The following is an 18,826-nucleotide window of genomic DNA, read 5'->3' as shown; positions in this document are numbered from 1 at the left end:
CTCCCCTTCCTTTCTTTCTAGAGATTAGACTGGGGTTATGGGTTTTTGGAAGGAAAGCACCATAACGTGTCATTCACATTAGATACCAAGCTCATGTGCTACCAACAGAACTGTTGATGTTAACTGTGATCCTAGCCAGGTAATGTTTGCCAGGCTCCCCTCCGTAAAGCTGCTTCCTTTTGGGCTCCTTTCAGTACTGCGTTATTCGGAAGGAAGCTGCTATGCACAGCTCGAGAGGAAACAGGGGTTCTGCGTCAAGAGAGCATATGTCTTTTACAGGAAATTTATCTTTACTTACTAACTTTTTCGTTCACTTAGGATTAGAGTATTAGTATTTCTTTTATGCTTTGAGTGATAATGCAGTATGGCTTGTTTTTTGCTCAAGCCACGTACACTTTTATACGTCTTGAGTAACAATAAGAAGGCAGGTGACCTACTTCTCCTTAATGTCAGCAACCTAAGAGAGATGTGTGGTCTCTGCCCTCCTTTCCCTCCTACTCCACTTCCTAGTTTCCAGGTGGCCCGCCCACCGCAGAGCGGAAGTGGGCGTTCCGCAGGGCGGAAGTACAGGGAGGGCGTGTGTCCTCTCTTAGAGCCCGCCCCTCCCTTACCGTTGCAGCCCCACCTCTCCGGCCCAGACCGGAAATGAGGTCAGAGAGGGAAACCCGGACTAGAAGCTTCAGCCCCGAAGGAGGCGCCGGGTGCGAGCCGCTGCGGCAGCCGGTGAGGGGAAGGATGTCCGTGAGGCAGGGCCGCGCCTGGCGGGCTCCGGGTTGCAGCGGGGTGGCCCAGGGCACTGCGGGGCTGCGGCGAGTGATCGAGGGTGGCGGGGCCTTGCTGCCCTAGACGCGGCTCCTCATCCTGGGCGCTGAGGGTCGGGCGGCCTCCGCGGCGACAGTCCCCTCCGCTCTCGCTGGGTCTTTGGTGGGCGACAGCGAGAGCTCAGGCTTGGTATCCCGAACAGGGGTCTCCCTGGCCCTTGGGGACGTGCTGGGCATGGTGGAGAGCCCTCCGAAACACGGCTTTTCTCACCTCGGTGGCGGTACCGTGACACCCCCTCCCCTCCACCCCTTCGCTGTGGGAACCCAGTCACTAGGACCAGATTTGAGACAGTTTCTGCCCTAGACAGCTGACCCCCTGTCTCGGGTAAGTCCAAATGAGAAGTTGCCTCTTGTCTCCCCTCCTCCCGTCACTGATGGGAGACTAAGCTAGTCTTGGCTGCTTGTGGCCCACCAGCGTTCCGAGTGACTCAGACCAGGGTGTCTCAGGATAGGCTCCTGAAAGTAAGCCTGGAGGTGTGGGTGTGCCAGGGCTCGCTTTCTCTGTCCACCGTGAGACGCAAGACTTCTGCGCCAGCATCTGAGGACACTTCGTTTAGTACACTTGTTCCACGTTAAAGTTTGTGCAGTTCTGCTTGAGTTTCAAAGCCGTAGTTCTTTGTTAGAGACTTAGATTTGCTGCTGTTCCCTCGTGTTTCTCTACTTTGAGTTTAGGGACACTTGCTTTCCAAATCCCATTCCTAGCGTTTTAAGCTATTACCGATTGCTGAGCAGAAATGATCTTTTTATGTGCAAGGCTTTTGACACTTGAGGAAGTGTGTTTGAGTGATAGTTTTTTGGAGCTAGGTGGCCCCATTGCTCTTGCAGACGTGACCCATAAACCGGGAAACTCTCCCTGCCTCTGAATTTGTTGACATAGGGACCCCGTGGGAACCGTTTTTATAGAAAGTCCTTTGCAAAATGTAAATTGTATGAAGGGATATATGGTCTGAGCTCAGCTTTAAACTCTGATTATGGCCGAGATGTACTCTGGGCTTAACAAGAGCTGGGGAGAAAGAGCTGTTTTAGTATACAAAATTTAGGTGTTGTACAGATGGTATTAGACGTTCCTTTTGAAAGTGAAAATTTGAAAATTGCCTCTACCACTCATGCCTTGGAAGTGTTGCTTCTGCTGGCCAGAAGTCTCAGAGACGTCGCCCTGCATACCCGTTTTAGTTTCATCCTGTCCTGCTTTAGTGTGATTGGCTCTAAGGCACATAATTGGGGTGACCGACATGAGTAGTCTTAAGTACTATGCTAAAATGATAATCATAATAAAAAGATCAGTGCCATATTCTATGGCGTTCTGTATCTGGTAACTTCCAGGTGGCGGTTGGTACCATGGTAGTACCAGATGTAGGCTTTCTTTTTTCCCTCTTTCTGAGTACCTACTTGGGTAACCACAGATTCTTTATGAACCCTGCAAAGCCTTCCTGATAGCCGCCACTCAGATCTTTGTCTCCTCCTTCCCGCAAGCATCTTTTGCGGGTATCCCAGACCACTGCCTGGCCTTCCATTGTGACTGGATTCTGTCCAGTCCTCCCTTAGCTCTCCCTACCATAGTGTTGAAGTCGTGTGATGAGCTGCCCCTCTCTGGTGAGACACTTTCTCATGTTCAGGCAATCAAGGCACACATTTAATTGGAGGAAAGAAGCAGCTTTGTTTGTTTTTGTTAATGTCCCAATTATCATCTAGTGAGCCATTGGATATGTCGGTTTCAGGTATGTAACGAAACGAGGGCCAGACGCCTTATGTGTGTGGCTTTCGGGTGCATGGATGTTGGAAACAGTGGTGATTGCAGTGGATAAAAGGAGTCTATTTCCCATAGCCTGGCAGGGAGCCACAGTGCCATTATGTGCTTTATAAAATTACTGGAAACACCAGGCTCTTCAAGCTTTTCTTCTTCTTCTTCTTTCTGGCAGATGTGGCCTCATGGATGAGCTGGTACATGACTTAGCTTCAGCCTTGGAGCAGACATCTGAGCAGAGTAAGCTTGGTGAGCTGTGGGAGGAGATGGCCCTGAGCCCCAGGCAGCAGAGACGGCAGCTTCGGAAGCGCAGAGGCCGGAAACGCAGGTCTGACTTTTCTCACCTGGCAGAGCATGCCTGCTGCTTCAGTGAAGCCTCGGAGTCAAGTCTGGATGAAGCCACCAAGGACTGCCGAGAAGTGGCTCCGCCCACCAATTTTAGTGACTCTGATGATACAGTGGTGAGCAAACGGCACCCAGCTCTCAGTGCCATCATTAGAAGTAAGCCACACTCTTGGCATGAATCTGACTCCTTTACCGAAAACGCGCCTTGCCGACCCCTCAGGCGCCGGCGGAAGGTGAAGAGAGTGACGTCAGAGGTGGCCGCCAGCCTTCAGCAGAAGCTGAAGGTGTCAGATTGGAGCTACGAGAGAGGCTGCAGGTTCAAGTCTGCCAAGAAGCAGCGTTTGTCCCGCTGGAAGGAGAACACTCCCTGGACCTCATCAGGGCATGGGCTGTGCGAGGCCACAGAAAACAGGACTTTCCTAAGCAGAACAGGAAGGAAAGAGAGGATGGAGTGTGAAGCGGAGGAAGCGAAGCAGGGCTCTGATGAGAACATGTCAGAATGGTGAGAGCGCCCCTCCTAAAGCAAAGGTCTCCCTGGTGAATTCTCCCTGGAGTGCAATCCCAGGCCTGCAATGAGTTCCACTCTCTTCTAAGCAGGCCATGCTAGTGTTGCCTTTGTAGGCTGGCTGCCTGGAGTCAGCTGCTTTGCAAAGTACCATTCGCAAATCTGTTTCTCTATGTCAAGAAGGCTGTGTGTAACAAACAGTTTAAGCCTAAAAATAATTTCAAACATGTATTTTAAACCAGGAATTTGTCTTAAAAAATAATTTGCTGTTTTTTATATTGTTCGGTTCATACAAAGCTGCTGCTATTTAGAATCAAAGTATCAGCAAGAGCTGGTGTTGACAGCTATGACAGAGAAAGCACAGGGTGCCAGGTCTAGGCAGTTTGTAAACAGATGCAAGCTAGGTTTGCTCTTTAAGAATCGGCCCACACCGTTAATCCCAGCACTCAGGAGGCAAAGGCAGATGGATCTCTGTGAATTCCAGGCCTACAAAGTTTCAGGACTGATAAGAGAATCCCTATCTCAAAAGAGATAGAGAGAGAGAATGAGAATCATGACTTTCTATACTTTGGGGCTATAATTCTGTTTTCTGCTAGTTATAGTTTGACTGTATTGCATGCATTTCTTAGTTTGTGTGTGTGTGTTTGTGTACATGTATGCATGTGCCTGTGGAGGCCCAAAGTGAATGGTTATGTTTTCCTCTTTCTTTTCACCTTGTTTGTGGAAATTGTCACTAAGCCAGAGCTCACCAAGTGGCTTGACTGGGTGGTCAGCAAGCCCTGGGAATCCACCTGTCTCAGCTCTCACAGTAAGATTATAGACATGCACTGCCGCTCCTGGCTTTTATGTGGATGTTATGGATCCACGTTCAAGTCCTCATGCATACTCAGTGAGCACTTTACCCACTGAGCCATCTCATGGCTTCTTTAGTGCCTGCCTACCTGCCTGCCTCTGAGTGGGTGAGTGACTGAGTGAGTTTGTGTATGTATCTGTGTGTAATCAAACTCAGGTCATCAGCCTTGGCAACAGGTGCTTTAACCTACTCACTGAGCTATCTTGATCAGTCCTTGAGTGTTTCCCGATGGCAGACATTTAAGTTGTGTGCATATATAGTGTGGTTTGAAAATAACACCGTGAGTCCTTTTAATCTTGTATCACATGATAAAGTTCTCTGGTGGTTGCATGTTTAAAATGTCAGTGTAGTTTTGGTAACTCACTTCTCTCCATGTCAGATCACCCTGCAAACATGGATACTTGGCAGCCTGATACCTGAATATTATTACTAGAGCTAAAATGTTACCTCTCCGTGAGGATGCCTTTGGTGTCTGTTGCAGTTCTTTGTGACACACTGCAGGATGTTTAGCAGCTCTGCCATGTTGCTAACCTTCTTCCTGTGTCCACTCGGATGCTGTCAGGGGTGGCCGTTAGGTGGGGTGAGCACTGCAGGTTTGTTAAATACTCTGTATGGTAGGCACTGTACTGCGTGTCTGCTGAATAGTTTTATTTATTCCTTACAATTATGGTAGAACCTCATTATTTGTATTTTTAGAAGAGAAAACTAGGTTTAGAGTTTGAGTAATTTGCCAGGGTCACCTAGTGCTCAGACAGAGTCAAACTGATTTCCAAACTCATATTTCACCAGGTTTGGCTACCTGTTATGTTTTACAGTGTAGCACAAATAACCTTTCTTATGACCTTGTTCTTCTGAAATTCCCACCCTCAAAGGCACAAAGCTTAGATCCACCAAGGCAAGGCTGTGTTGGTAACAATACAAGCCATGGAGGTCTGTGTGCTTCCTCCTTTTCTGAATGCCTTTGAATTTAACTTTGAAACTTTTTCTTACTAACTCTATTTTGCCAGTGTGTTCAGCTGTTTTGAAGTAGGCTTACAATTTGACTCTTGTAATTTTCTTCTAAGTTTGATTCTGAGTCCTGTTTATCTAATTTATATGTAGTTTTTGGATTATAAAGGTATTCTTCCCTCATACTCATACTATTTTTAATCAAACAAGAATTGCTTAGCCAACATGTAGCCTTTATGATTCTGAAACATGTTTCTGCATTCAAGGTACTGTAAGATCAGGCATTGACATCTTAGACTCTTAGAACTGAGAATGCAGACTTAAGATGGCCCTTTAGATTGTTGCTTGTGTCTTTTTCTTCCCTGGAATTTCTTGTTAAACTTGAAGATACTGTGTGTGCTAGAGACTGTCAGCTGTCTTCTCTAAGCACAGCTCCAAGCACAGGGCCTGGGCCTGTGGTCCAGCAGTGATGCATCTGTCTTCTAGCTTTCTATCCCAGGCTGTCAGGCTCTAGGTTCTAATCTGAGAACCAGGAGAAACTGAAGTCAACAAAAGTTCTCATGAAATTCTTCTTTTCACACTGAAGAGAACTGACTCTCCTCCGTGGGCTTTCCCCCTAGCCAGGACTTCAGACACTTGCAGAGATAGGGATGCCAGAGTTGTTATCACTGAGGGAATAGTGGGTGGAGTGGCAGTGTGATATTGATCCTATGTGAACAGTGGCTGGAGGGGGGATTCTAAAAGGAGACCCTCTTGGAGGCTAGATAAAGGGCTCAGCAGTTAAGAGTACTTGTCAAAAAGCCTTGAGATCAGTTCTTAGCACCCACACTGGGTTACGTACCTGTAATTCCAACTCTAAGGAGATCCAATACGATTTTCTGGACACACACACTCACATACACACCTTAAAAGGCTCCCTTGTGCTCTCACTGCCCACTGTTAAGATTATTGAAACAATGGACCCAAAAGTTAAAACTTTTCCCAGGAGTCCCATGCTGAAGCAGGGAGAGGCTGAAATCCTAGTAGTGACCAGAAGAGGTGCTTGCTTTACAGGAAGATATCTCACAGTCTGGACAACTTACCTCACTGTTAAGTTAGCATGGTGACGCTGTTACAGGAAGGTATGGAAACCCTAGGAGATTTCTCTCCCTGATTCCGGCCAAACTAAATAATTCCACCTTCATTTATCCATTTATATTTCCAAATTTCTTTTAAAATACAGGGAAACTAGGTGATGGGTTTATGGCAATAGTAATGGACACACACTGAGAAAAAGTCTTTGAAATGTGTAATTGAATTATAAGGCATGGTGGCGCATTCTTTAGTCCCAGTATTTAAGAAGTAGAGACAGGAAGACCAGGAGTTCAAGACCAGTCTCAGCTACTCAATGAGTTTGAGACCAGCCTGGGCTATACGATACTCTGTTTTTAAAAATGAATAAAGAGAATCAAATTTTTAAAGGAATGTTAAATCACTTCTTGACTTGTCTCCATTTATCTGTTGTTACAAATAGAAATGCCCTTGTATTTTTCCCCTAAACACATTCTGTTGAGAGACGGGTGCTTCTTATTTTCTGGCATCAGAATATGTCCAAACTTTCCTCATCATTGAAGTAGAATAAAAGTTTTCAATTTTCAAGCTGCTCTTCATTATTACTTATTTTTACTCATTATTACTATATTATTTAAGATAGGGTCTTTACCTCAGGATGACTTGCATCTTGCAATCTTCCTGCCTCAGCTTCCTAAATGTTAGAATTACAGGCTTGTGGCTTCTAATTTGTTTCACTTTAGTATTGGGGGTTGAACTCAGAGCTTTGTACATGGTGGGTAGGTACTCTGAAACTGAGCCTCACCCAAGGCCCATTTTATAAGCAGGGCTAACATTAGACTGCAAATAGAAAATAGTTATGATTTGTGTATTACTCCCTGTTGGCAAGTTGATTATGTCAAAATTATCCTACCTTCTGCTTTAAAAGAAGTCCTTTCAAGAATCCCTGTGGCTGCTATTTAATGAAGCTACCTGGCTGTGCCATGTTTCAGTCACATAAGATCAAAGTGTTGAACTTTACTTCCTGTCAGTCATGTTGAGGGTTCTCACCATCAGCCCTGTAAACTTACTAACCTTGATCCACCTTGTAAAATTACTGAGATAAGAAGTTGATTATTAACCTTAGCCTAGTCTGTGGGTAGTGTTTTAAGAAATGATGTATTAAGTGCTTTGGATTTGGTAACGTGTATGTTAATTGGCTTTATTTCTAGTTTACTTAAATTTGCTTATTGCTAGCAATTAAAAATTGCTAACAGTTTAAAGCCTTGCTGCTGTTTCTTTCTGCTTTTCTTTCTCTGTTCTGTTCTTCAGTTGCGTTCCAGCTAAGACTTGTGAGGGTTTAGAAATGGGTGTTACATAATAACTTTATTCATGCTTTGTAAAGATCAAGTTATTACTGTAATGTTTTCTGTGTATTTATGGGAGTAAACACTCTGAGATTTTACAAATCTTGTAAAATTAGTTCTTTCAAATATCATTACTTCGTTCAGATTTTCCGAGGATCACTTGTCCCTAAGTGATGAGCGTAGCTGGTGCTCTCTGCTCTTCAGCAGTGCCGTGTATGTATATGTAGCTCTTACATACAGTTTAGTTCTCCTATGAGCAGATCGGTCTCATCAAGAGCCTTCCTCAGGTGATGGATTAGAGGCCAGTCTCACAGAAAGAAAATAGTCCCTTTTCTTGGAAGGCAAGTGACAGAGATGGAGTACTAGGCCTGTCCCCTCCTTCCCCAGCCCATGCTGACCTTCTGCAGCCCCTTGGTGCCTCTTGTTTTCTTATTTTTATAGAAAATCAATATCCTTTCTGACACAAACAATAGCTCAGAAGCGAGAATAAATGGGAGGAAGCTGAGATCTCTGTCCATCACCTCTCCCTTGAACTGCCCCAAATTCTTTAATTATGAGTGTGCTTTGCACCAGGTGTTTGTGACAGTGAAATTGCTAAATGAGGACCATTTTAACCAAAGATTGGGTGATCAATAACATTCTATAGCAGTAGCTTGTTAGATCAATAGCATTCATTATTTCATGGTTAAGGTAAGTAGTCTCCTTTGCAACTGGGGGCCATTAATCAGGGGTTACTGGGGCAGTGGAAAGAAAATATGTAGTGTTGGAAGTTCTGTTTTTCTTTTCTGTAAACAGAGATGCCGACCAAGTAAATACTTACCTCTGCAGCTATTGACAGCATTCACTGAAAGGTATTGGAAGACTAGCACAGACTGCTATATAGACTTAGTCTGTTCTGATAGTGCATCCTCAGAAACAGTCCCAAGACACTTAGGGAGGCACACGTGATATGACTGTATTTGAAGGTCTGTCTCTTAGAGCCTCCCTTCCAAAAAGAGCTTTGCGAGAAAGTACAGATCTAAACAGTAAATATATATATAATTATAGAGCAGAAAATGAAAATGAAGTGGATCATTTCATTGAGTCCTGAGTTCTAGGTTACTGCAACAATTAGGGATTCCAGCATGGACTTTGTGTCCATTACCATTATCCCAGAGCTGAGAGAAATAAGCTGGAGCACTTCTTTAAGGACCCCTGGAGAGCCTGTGCTTCTTAGTCTGCCTGCTGTTAGGAATTCTGTGAATTTGTATTTTAAAAGGCATCTAATAAACAACTTCAACTATCTACTATAATACTTAGGAAAAATCAGACATCTGCACTAGTGAGAAGCCTCAATGTGTGAAGCTGCTTGCCGTCAAGCCTGAGAACGTGAGTTGGATCTCCAGGACTCATGTGGTGGAAGGAAAGAACCAGTTCCCCACAAGTTGTCCTCTGACCTCCATACATGCCCTGTGACACTCATAACTCCCCCCACCCCCAATCAGTCATCAAGCAAATGTAATAGAAGCTGAAAACAACAGGAAAAAATGAAACGTTTGCACACTCACATTAACCTGAAACCAGGATGAGAGCTAACCTATCAGCCAGGTTTCCTCTGCTGCAGGCTGGTATATTGTGAAATGTAATCTTGTCTGACCTGAAAATGCAAGACCTTGTGTGCATTCTCCCCAGGCAACCCTGGGTTCAGAAATGCAAATATGGCCAGAACGTCTCAGGTGGTGTGTTAACTTCCTCCTTCACTTCCAACCTATATCTTTCAGTTTTCTGTGAATAGGGAAGTCTGGTTCTCTTAGTGTGTTTGGTGTTTGTGTGTAGGAGGCAGTCAGGGGAAGTTGAGCCTTCAAGCATACAGTTTAGTATTGCATGGCCAGAAAAGGAGAAAGATCCTCTTTGTAGTGCATTCTAGACTGTCATGTTTCCTATGCCTCAGTTTGTTACAAATTGCTGGTGTGGGTTGGGGTGAGAGTCAGGTAGTGAGGGTAGGGAGGTGATCCAGTGTCAGTCTAGGAGACCTGTGTGAGTTGAAAACCCAGTAACCCTGGGAATTATGTCAAGGCCTCCTCGCGCCTCTTGGTGAGGGGTGGGTCAGGCAAAGGAGAATGGGCCTGAGGCCATATATGTATATTTTCTTGGACAGATAGTAACCAGTGACCTTTGAATAACTGGAAACAATCCCCAACTTGACAAATAAGATTACATGGAATTAAAAATCTGCTGCACAGCAAAAGCAATAGTTATCAGAATAAAGAGAGCCTCCAGGATGGGAGGAAATCTGCCAACTGTTCTTCCCAGTAATACCCAGAGTCTACAGAGAACTCAGAAAAGTAAACACCAAAACAAATAATCCAAGCAGTAAATGGGCATATTGTTTGAGCAGACAGTTCTAAAAGTACAAACTCTCAATAAATATGTGAAAAAATGTTCATTATCCTTAGCCATCAGGCAAATGCAAATCAAAACTACATTGACATTCACTCAGTTTTTACCTCAGTCAGAATGGCTGTCAGCAAGAAGTCAAACAATAGCAAATGCTGGCGAGGATGGGGTTGGGGGACACTTATACTGTCTTGGAATGTAAATTAATGCAGGCACAATGGAAATCAGTATGGAGGCTTCTAAGAAAATTAATGATCCAGCTATGCTATTCCTGCTTATCTACCTGAAGGAATTCATGCCAGCCCAGGACAGAGATACTTTATGCCCATGTTTGTTGTGACACTTTTCACAGTAGTCACGTTACAGACTCAGCCTAGCTGTAAAGAAGATACTGTTTGCAGACACAATGGAATATTATTTAGCTATTAAGAATAATGAAATCATATCATTGCAGGAAAATGGCTGGTACCAGAGATCATGCTGAATGAAGTCAGCTAGGCTCGGAAAAACAAGTATCACATGTATTCTCTCTTATATGTAATCTAGACATTTTAGAAAGGACTTGAGCCGGGTGGCGGTGGTACATGCCTTTAATCCCAGCACTTGGGAGGCAGGCGCATCTCTGTGAGTTCGAGACCAGCCTGGTCTACAGGAGCTAGTTTCAGGACAGGCTCTAAAGCTACAGAGAAATCCTTTTTCAACAAACAAACAAAACAAAGAAACGAACAAAAGGACTTGAAAGCTGTGGAGCAGCCATTTGGGAAGAGGAAAGGGCAGGGGCCCAGCATGGAAGGAAAAGCCTGTGGGAGGGGTGATTAGGAGCTCTGTATGTAGTATACAGTTATAAAGATATCATAATGAAATGTAGAATTTTATACAGTGATTTATGACTAAAAGCATGCTAGAACATGAGGTCAGAGGAATTGAATTAAATTCTGTCCAGTTTCATTTATTTAAAGGAGAAATATTACAAATAATTTGGGACATGTTCACTAAAAGAAAAAGAGGCTTTTGAACACACTCTGTAGAATGATGGAAAGGGGCACATTGTTCTCAAAGTTCAGGGGAGGAACAAACCTTTAAAAACTGCAGTGACAATTAGAAGAATATTATAGGAAGTGTTCACCAGGATACAAATAGAATCATTTTAAAATAGGAAACAGAATTGGAAGGTGAGTATTCAGACAACCAGTATTGGGGAGAAAAACGTACAAGGAAATTTAAGGTATAATTGTAATTACAAAGTGAAGGACAGAATTGATGATATGGAAAACTTCGAGTCTTCTCAGAATGCAGATGGTGAGAGAGGACATCAGGTCTGGAGGGTAAGAAATCAGAGCCCAGTCAGTGCATGTATTCTCCCAGTGAAGAACCAAGACATTGGCAAAGAAGGGCTTAAGAGATACAACTGATGGGGGAAAAAATTACTGAATGGAAAAAAAAATTAAACCTGAGTTTAAAATTGATAACTAAAGAAAACAATTCTCTCCCCATACAGTCCTGGTAGTGCGTTTTAAGTTCTGCATTGGCAGTCTGGTTGGACCAGGTATGAAGACAGATCCTAAAAGGGATGAAAATACCATTGCATTCATCCCCGGTGATAAATGTGAGAGGCTGCATTTGCTGGCAAAATTTAGAGGAGAAAAGCTTTATTTTCTTCTTACATATAGAAAAGATAAATTTTATGCGGAAAGGCAACAAAAAGCTTCAGAAATAGGGGCTGGAGAGAGGGCTCATTGGTTAAAAACACTGCTGCTCTTTGAGAGGACCCAGGTTGGATTCCCAGCACCAACATGCTAGCTCACAACCACCTGTAACTCCAATACCAGTAACATCTGACACCCACTACTGGCCTCTACATACACCAGCATATGCATAATACACAGACATACATACAGGCAAAACACTCATACACGTGTAAAAAGTAAGATTTGTTTAAAAAGAAAGTTTCAGAAATGTAGGTCCCTTAAAAATGAACCCTTACCCAACTAAAGGTGAATTGGTATTAATGCTACAAATAGGTAGACAATGTTTTAAAGGATGGGTGGGCTTCTCTGAGCTCAGCCACAGCCTAGTGTACCCAGCAAACTACACAATTGTCCTAGTCCCTTTCACGTGAACTGGCTAGGTTGCTGGCTGCATTTGTTGTACCATCTAGATGGATTCAGGCTCATGATGACCTGCAGTTACATAGTCTCTACCTCTACCCAGAAGCATGGTAGGAAATAGAGGGGAAGAGTAGGGGTGAATTGGGTCAGTGCTTCTAAAATATTTTTAAAGTTTTTGTTAAATACATTATTATGAAATTTGAAAAATTAACCTAAAAGCTTTTCTTATTGTAATAATCATAAGAGCCATAAATTTCTGTTTAGTTTTAAATATATAAAAATTATATGTAAGAGATAATGTCTTCAGCTTCTTGGCTAATAAATGGGGACAACAAACCTGCATGCTAACTTTATAGTTCAAGTGTGTGTGTGTGTGTGGTGTATTGTGTGAATGTGTGCACTCAGATGTGCACAGCTGGGTGTGGAGCCCAGAAGAGGACGTTGGTATCTTCTTTATCATTGCCCTCCTTAGCCTTTGGTCTGTCACTGACACTGGTGTTCAGTTAGGCTGTCTGGTCAGCAAGCACCAGTGTACTTCTCTCTCTCCACTCAAATGCCATTATTATGAAAAATGCTTCCAAGGGCTGCGGTGGTGTATGTACATTCAGTGGTGAGGCCCAGGCTTCTGTCCCCAGTATAGGAGGGAGAAAATTGGAGGCGTTGCTAAATGACCCTGAGAGGGATGCAAAATTGCCTCTAGTTGAGAATGACTGCTGAAGATGTTTCTCTACTGAAATTGGGTTTTCACTTCATTGGCTCGGCCTTCTCTAATAAGCATGAATTTCAAACTGAGAAAATCAAAAAAAAAAACCCAAACAATTGGTTTTTCCTATAAAATAAAGATACCATAGTTTTAAAACCGAGACCTTAGACTCACTTGAAATTATAACCTTTAGTCTTGTAAAAGTACATACAATTCATTTTCGGAATTTGGAGAGAACACTTTAGAGACAGAAGCCATTGAGTCACTTCTGAGGATATAATGCTGAACTGTTAAGTGATGGACTGAGATGGTTATAGTAGACGAAGTGTGGGGGCAGTTTATGGGGCTCATTCCTGTGATCCATGCTTATGTGGATGTGAATATGTGCCTAATCATCTGCTCCACTGAGAGAGCCTCTAATTACAAAGAAGTTCTGGTGGGAAGCTTGGGTATGTGTGCTGGATGATGTGTGATAAAGCAAAGTGCTACTTGTAAGTGATGTGTGTGTGCGCCAACCACCTTCTTTTCATTCTAATAGGTGGGAGGTGCTGGCCACGCTGGCTTTCTTTACACTTGTGTTATTTCATTTGGTTGTGCTTCAGTTGCTTTTCCAATAATGCTGTAGTAATTAGATAATACAGCTGGTGGTCCAAACTCCAGGCTCTAATTTTGTGTCTCATTTAAAATGGTGATCATGTTGCTCAGTGAAATATGGAAATATTTTTTAAGTGGAAAGCATTGTAGAGAAGTATGGGGTCAGTTAGACAGTTCAGTGGGTGAAGGTGCTTGCTGCTAAGCCTATGATCTGAGTTCTATCCCTGGATCACACAGAGTGAAAGGAGACAACCCATAGGGCTAGCTAGATGGTTCAGTGGGTAGGGGTGCTTGCTACCAAGGTTGACAACCAGAGTTCAATCTCTGGGTCCAATCTCTGGGTCCCACATGGTGGAAGACAAGAAGCAACTCCCAGAAGTTGTCCTGTTGACCACCATATAAGTGTATGTACACACATACACAAATAAATAAGTGAACCAGAGAACTCACCTTCTCCAAGTTGTTCTTAGACTCCACTAAATTTCCTTTTACCCGCCCCCCCGACTCTTTTTGACATTTTTCAGCTGTTAAAAGGGGATGCTTTTCCTAGTGTTGTAAGGCTAAACTCTAGACTATGCTATCACTTATTAATTGAAAGATATTTGTCTTTAGGGCTGGAGAGATGGCTCAGAGGTTAAGAGCATTGCCTGCTCTTCCAAAGGTCCTGAGTTCAATTCCCAGCAACGACATGGTGGCTCACAACCATCTGTAATGAGGTCTGGTGCCCTCTTCTGGCCTTCAGGCATACACACAGAAAGAATATTGTATACAATGATAAATAAATAAATATTTTTTAAAAAATATATTTGTCTTTGGAAAGCACTCTCCTAATTCTTTGTATTCCTCTCCTGTTATTTTGACCCTGAGGATTTATCAAGTGCATCATTTAAATTGCCATTGAGATGATTCTTGCTAGGCTTGGTGCAGGCACCAGCAGTGTCTGGTAAACATATAACTGGGCTAATGGGGAGAGAGTCTTTTACTTTCCTATTAGAAACATTTTTGTTTTCCTACTTTAGGATTGGATTGAGGGATTTTTGTACAAAGTAATGTAGTTCTCTCCATTATTTTAGAGCGAGCCTAGGAAGAGTTTGTGTGTACGTTGGTAGGTTTGGATCTCATAAGCCCATGAGAGAGGGCAGGACAGGACAATTCCTGAGCAAAAACCAGGAGGTACGGAGGCTGCTCGAGATGCTGTCTCTTTAATTGGTTGGGCATTGCATTATCTGCTCTTTGTAGGCTAATTTTCCTTTTTATCTGAAGATTCGGAGGCTAGATTCTGTCTTCCTATTGAGCTTCAGAGGACCACATGTGAGATGGATGCTACAGAGGTGCGATCAGTTTCTCTGAGCAGAAAAGAGATACAGCTTTTTTTCCTTGTCCAGTCAGAAGGCTCCTGACAAAGTTAGAAAAACATTTAGGGCTTGGCAGTGGGAAAGAATATGCAGGAGCCTGACATCTTGCATTCTTGAGCTTGTCTACAAAGGTGCTAAAAGAAAATTGTTTTTACTGAAAGGTATCAGTGTGGTGGTGAACATCTTTAACCCAGCACTAGGGAGGCAGAGGCGGGAGGATCTCTTTGAGTTCCATGACAGCCTGGTCTATAGAGCGAGTTCAGGACAGGGCTGTGTAGAGAGACCCTGTCTCCAAAACAAAACAAAACAAAAGCTGTCAGCCGGGCAGCCTGCCTACCTGTTGGTCTGTCTGCCCACCGGTACCTTCCCTCCCTCACCCCTTGTTTCTTACTGGTTTTTTGTTTGTTTGTTTCAGATAGGGTGTCTTGAACTCAGCTATCTAAGAGGATGACTTTGAATTTCTGGTCCTCCTCCCTGCTCTTCCAAGTGCTGAGATTGTGCGTGTACATTCCTTCACCTGGTCTGTGCAGGGCTGGGGATTGAACCCAGGGTTTTATGTATGCGAGACAAGCTTTCTCCCCATTCAGCTACATCTCTAGCCTCTTATGAGTTAGTTTCCAATGAGTGTTAATTTAACATTTTATAGTTGATTAAATTATTCAGAAATCTTACAGTCTTGATTTGTTAGGAGTCATAATCTCAGAGCTGGAGAGATGGCTCAACAGTTAAGAACACTTTGTCTTGCAAGAGGACCAGAGTTTGGTTCCCAGTGCCCACAGGGTGACTTAACAACCGTCCATAACTGTGGTTCCAGAGAATCTGACACGCTCTGCTAATCTCTGAGGGTTTCAGGCACATACATGCAGGCAGAACATCCATATACATAAAATAAAATAAATCTAATTAAAAAAAAACAATCTCTGAGCAAGAAATGAGTGAGAAGGGCTGTAGGGCTGGCTACCTTTGGCCCTAATTCAGAAGGGACATATTTGCCTTTCTAGCAAGGACTTCATTCTTGCTCTTGCTTCTTAGTTCTTGTGTGCAAGCATGCTTTGCAGCTCCCACTTTTTTTTTTCTTTCTTAGCAAATTGTACTAACAGTTTTCTTTTTGAGTCCTGGAGAGATAGCTGAGTAGGTAAGAGCACTGTCTTGTTCTTCTAAAGGACCCAAGTTCATTTCCCAGCAACCATATGGTTGCTCACAACCATCTGTAATAAGATCTGGTGCCCTCTTCTGGTTTGCAGTCATATATGCAGGCAGGCAGAACATTGTACACATGATAAATAATATAAATCTTTAGGAAATAATTTCTTTCTTTTCTATTTGGTTTTTCAAGACAGGGTTTCTCTTTGTAGCCCGGCCGGCCTCAAACTCACTGAAATCTGCCTGCCTCTGCTCCCTGAGTGCTGGAATTGAAGAGCATGCTGCTGCCACCACCCAGCTAACAATGTTTTGTTTTCTTTTTTAACATGTACTTACTGTTTCATAACGCAAATTACTCTTGAGAGATTACACAGAATTAGAAAATGCTGTCATAATACACTGATTTCCACATTGGTAGAATAATGATAGTTTTATGGAATAACTGTTCTATAGACATAATGTTTTAAATCAAGACTATACATACCTCCCTTGGTCATAGTTTTAGAGTCCTGATGATGTTTTTATGACATCATTGTCATTACAAACTCCATATGGGAAACTCTTAGATAAGTTCAGTTCAAGTTATTTCAAGAATATTCTCTTAAAATGCTGTTGACACAGTAGGAGAAAATATTTATCATATTTTTTGATCAACAGATATCTTTAGAGCCTGCCCTTTTAATTTAGAATATAAGGATAAAATATATTCCATGTAAAAATAATCATAGAAGCATTGTATGTTGTAGTGTTGCTGGTGACTTGAATTAGTAGAATCTTGATAGACCTTACAATGAAACACCTCTTTTAATTTTTTTGACATTAAAACAATGGGAACATACTCACCGTAGGGTAGAACTTACAATACAGGGATCCACATGCTTTTTCTTTAATGAGCACACAGGCAGTATCTGAAGACTTTGTAGGCTCTCCATTCTCTGGTGCATCTGCTTACCTTTGTAGTCGGTAAGCCCCAGATGATACATAAATGAATGAGCATAGCTGCATTCCAATAAAACTTTATTTATGTACATTGAGATTTGAATTCTGTGTAATTTCTAAATGTCAGAATATACTCATTTTTGGAGTTCTTTTCCCAACCACTTTAAACTGTAGAAACCATTTGAGGGCTTCTGCACTCATCTCCATACCTCATAGGTCATACCAGAAGAAGAAAGAAAAGGAGAATAAGCTATTGGTTGCTGCTTCCTATGACCTTTTATAACAGTAACTCTAAATGTATTGAAACTAGTTTCATATGCAAGAGTTTTAGCATTCTTCTCTTACCTTTGGAGGGGAGATAAGTAAACTTTACCTGTGTCTTCTACGTGAAATTTACATACCAGATTGACAGAATGGGCTGAAGTGAAGTTAGAGAGACTATTGGGATGTTTCCATTTGAAATGGTTTTTGACTGGAATAGCTGAGTTCTCTTGTATTTTTTTTCCTAGTGAAACTAGCAGTGTATGCAGCAGCAGCGACACAGGGCTCTTCACCAATGATGAAGGACGGCAAGGTAATCTTGGTAAAAGTGTAGAAGTGTTTTTAAAGACTTATTATTTTTTAATTTAAATTATGTGTATACATGTGTGTCTGAGTGTGGGTATGTGCAAGTAAGCGCAGTCACCTGTGGAGCCCAGAAGAGGGTGCCAGATCCCCTTAGAGCTGGAGTTACAGGTTGTGAGCTATCTGATATGGGTATTGGAAACCAAACTCTGGTCCTTCGGAAGAGCAGTACACATTCTTAACTCTGAGCTTTTTCTCCAGTTCTGGCACAGTAATCTTGGTTCCAGCTTTGGGACTTTGTCTCAGTGATTGATTCAGTTCAGTAACTGTGGAGTGACTTATTGGTGGTGTGTGAGACCCACTTGGGGAACTGTGGACAGTTCAGATTCCCTGAGCTGCTCAAAATCAGATGGGTTTGGAGTTGGTCCCTGGAGTCTGTAGTTTTTACAGGCCCTGAAGTAATTCTTAAGGCTGGAACTTGTGAAAGTTTCTCTTACTTTTAACCAGTAATATTCTCATACATCATTCTTTTGGGAAGGGTTGATATGTTCTTTTTACTGAGGAATAACTTTTGCCTTATTTAAGTTTGAATGCCTGAAGATTATGATAGAGTCATATGGATAACCCTGTAGTGTCCTGAAAGAATATTTAATAAGTGTCTTAAAAAGTCACTTAAATGTGCATATTTTTTCCTGGAGGTACCCTGACTGATAGCCTTTACGTGTGTGTGTGTGTGTGTGTGTTGCCTTTTGATTTTGTTTGTTTTAGATGTTTTTAAATTTTAGTATATAAGTGTTTTTGCCTGCATGTATGTAATGTGTACCATGTGTATGCCTGGTAATCTCTTAGGTCAGAAGAAAGGCATTGAATCCTGGGAACTGGAGTTATGGATGGTTATGTGTCCCCATGTGGGTATTGGCAACTGACCCCAGGTCCTCTGCAAGAGCATCAAGTGCTCCAAACTAATAAGCATCTCTCCAGCCTCTGCTTTTTAAAATCACCTATTGTGTTATATGCTTTCCATTGAAGCATTCCACAGCTGGGGATTAGTATTCTTAAATATTTATTTTTTATGTTTTGCATATGTGTGTGTCTGAGCATATGTATGTGCACCATGAGGGCTCATGATCCTGAATATGTCAGAAAACTCATAAGATCCCCTGGAACTAGAATGGTGGATGGTTGTGAGCTGCCATGTAGGTGCTTGGAACCGAACCTAGGTACTAATCACAGTAAGTCATCCTAAAACTGAGCCATCTTCTTGGCCCCAGGAATTATTTCTAACCATGCCCCCTTATACATTGCCTGGAATACAAGAGTCCCAATTAAGTTGATAAGCCTAGGTAAGTGTAAGAGAGGGTGCAGTGAAGCCCCCAAACTAGACTACTCTGTGTAGACAAAAGGTTTATTGGGATCAAACAGCCAAGGCTGC

General features: G+C 42.6%; 1 protein-coding gene across 13 annotated transcripts in view; it reads left to right on the top strand.

Moving 5' to 3' along the window:
- Positions 1 to 631: 631 nt before the first annotated feature.
- Positions 632 to 18,826, top strand: part of Gpatch2l (G-patch domain containing 2 like) — a 53,895-nt gene continuing 35,700 nt past the window's right edge. For 6 of the 13 annotated variants that reach the window (XR_012907771.1, XM_075948673.1, XM_075948675.1 and 3 more), the window contains exons 1-3: positions 643 to 723; positions 2,741 to 3,412; positions 17,340 to 17,404. Coding sequence is in view for 12 of the 13 variants with exons in the window: in XM_075948673.1 (XP_075804788.1) it covers positions 2,751 to 3,412; positions 17,340 to 17,404 (727 nt within the window). In the remaining variant the exon portion in view is untranslated. Of the gene's footprint in view, positions 1,147 to 2,740; positions 3,413 to 17,339; positions 17,405 to 18,826 lie in introns of all 13 variants that reach the window. The other 7 variants (XM_075948674.1, XM_075948669.1, XM_075948677.1 and 4 more) reach the window with 5 other exon arrangements.

Source organism: Microtus pennsylvanicus, chromosome 14 (assembly GCF_037038515.1).
Source record: "Microtus pennsylvanicus isolate mMicPen1 chromosome 14, mMicPen1.hap1, whole genome shotgun sequence".
Classification (NCBI taxonomy): Eukaryota; Metazoa; Chordata; class Mammalia; order Rodentia; family Cricetidae; genus Microtus; species Microtus pennsylvanicus.
This window is presented reverse-complemented; position numbering and strand designations above follow the sequence as displayed.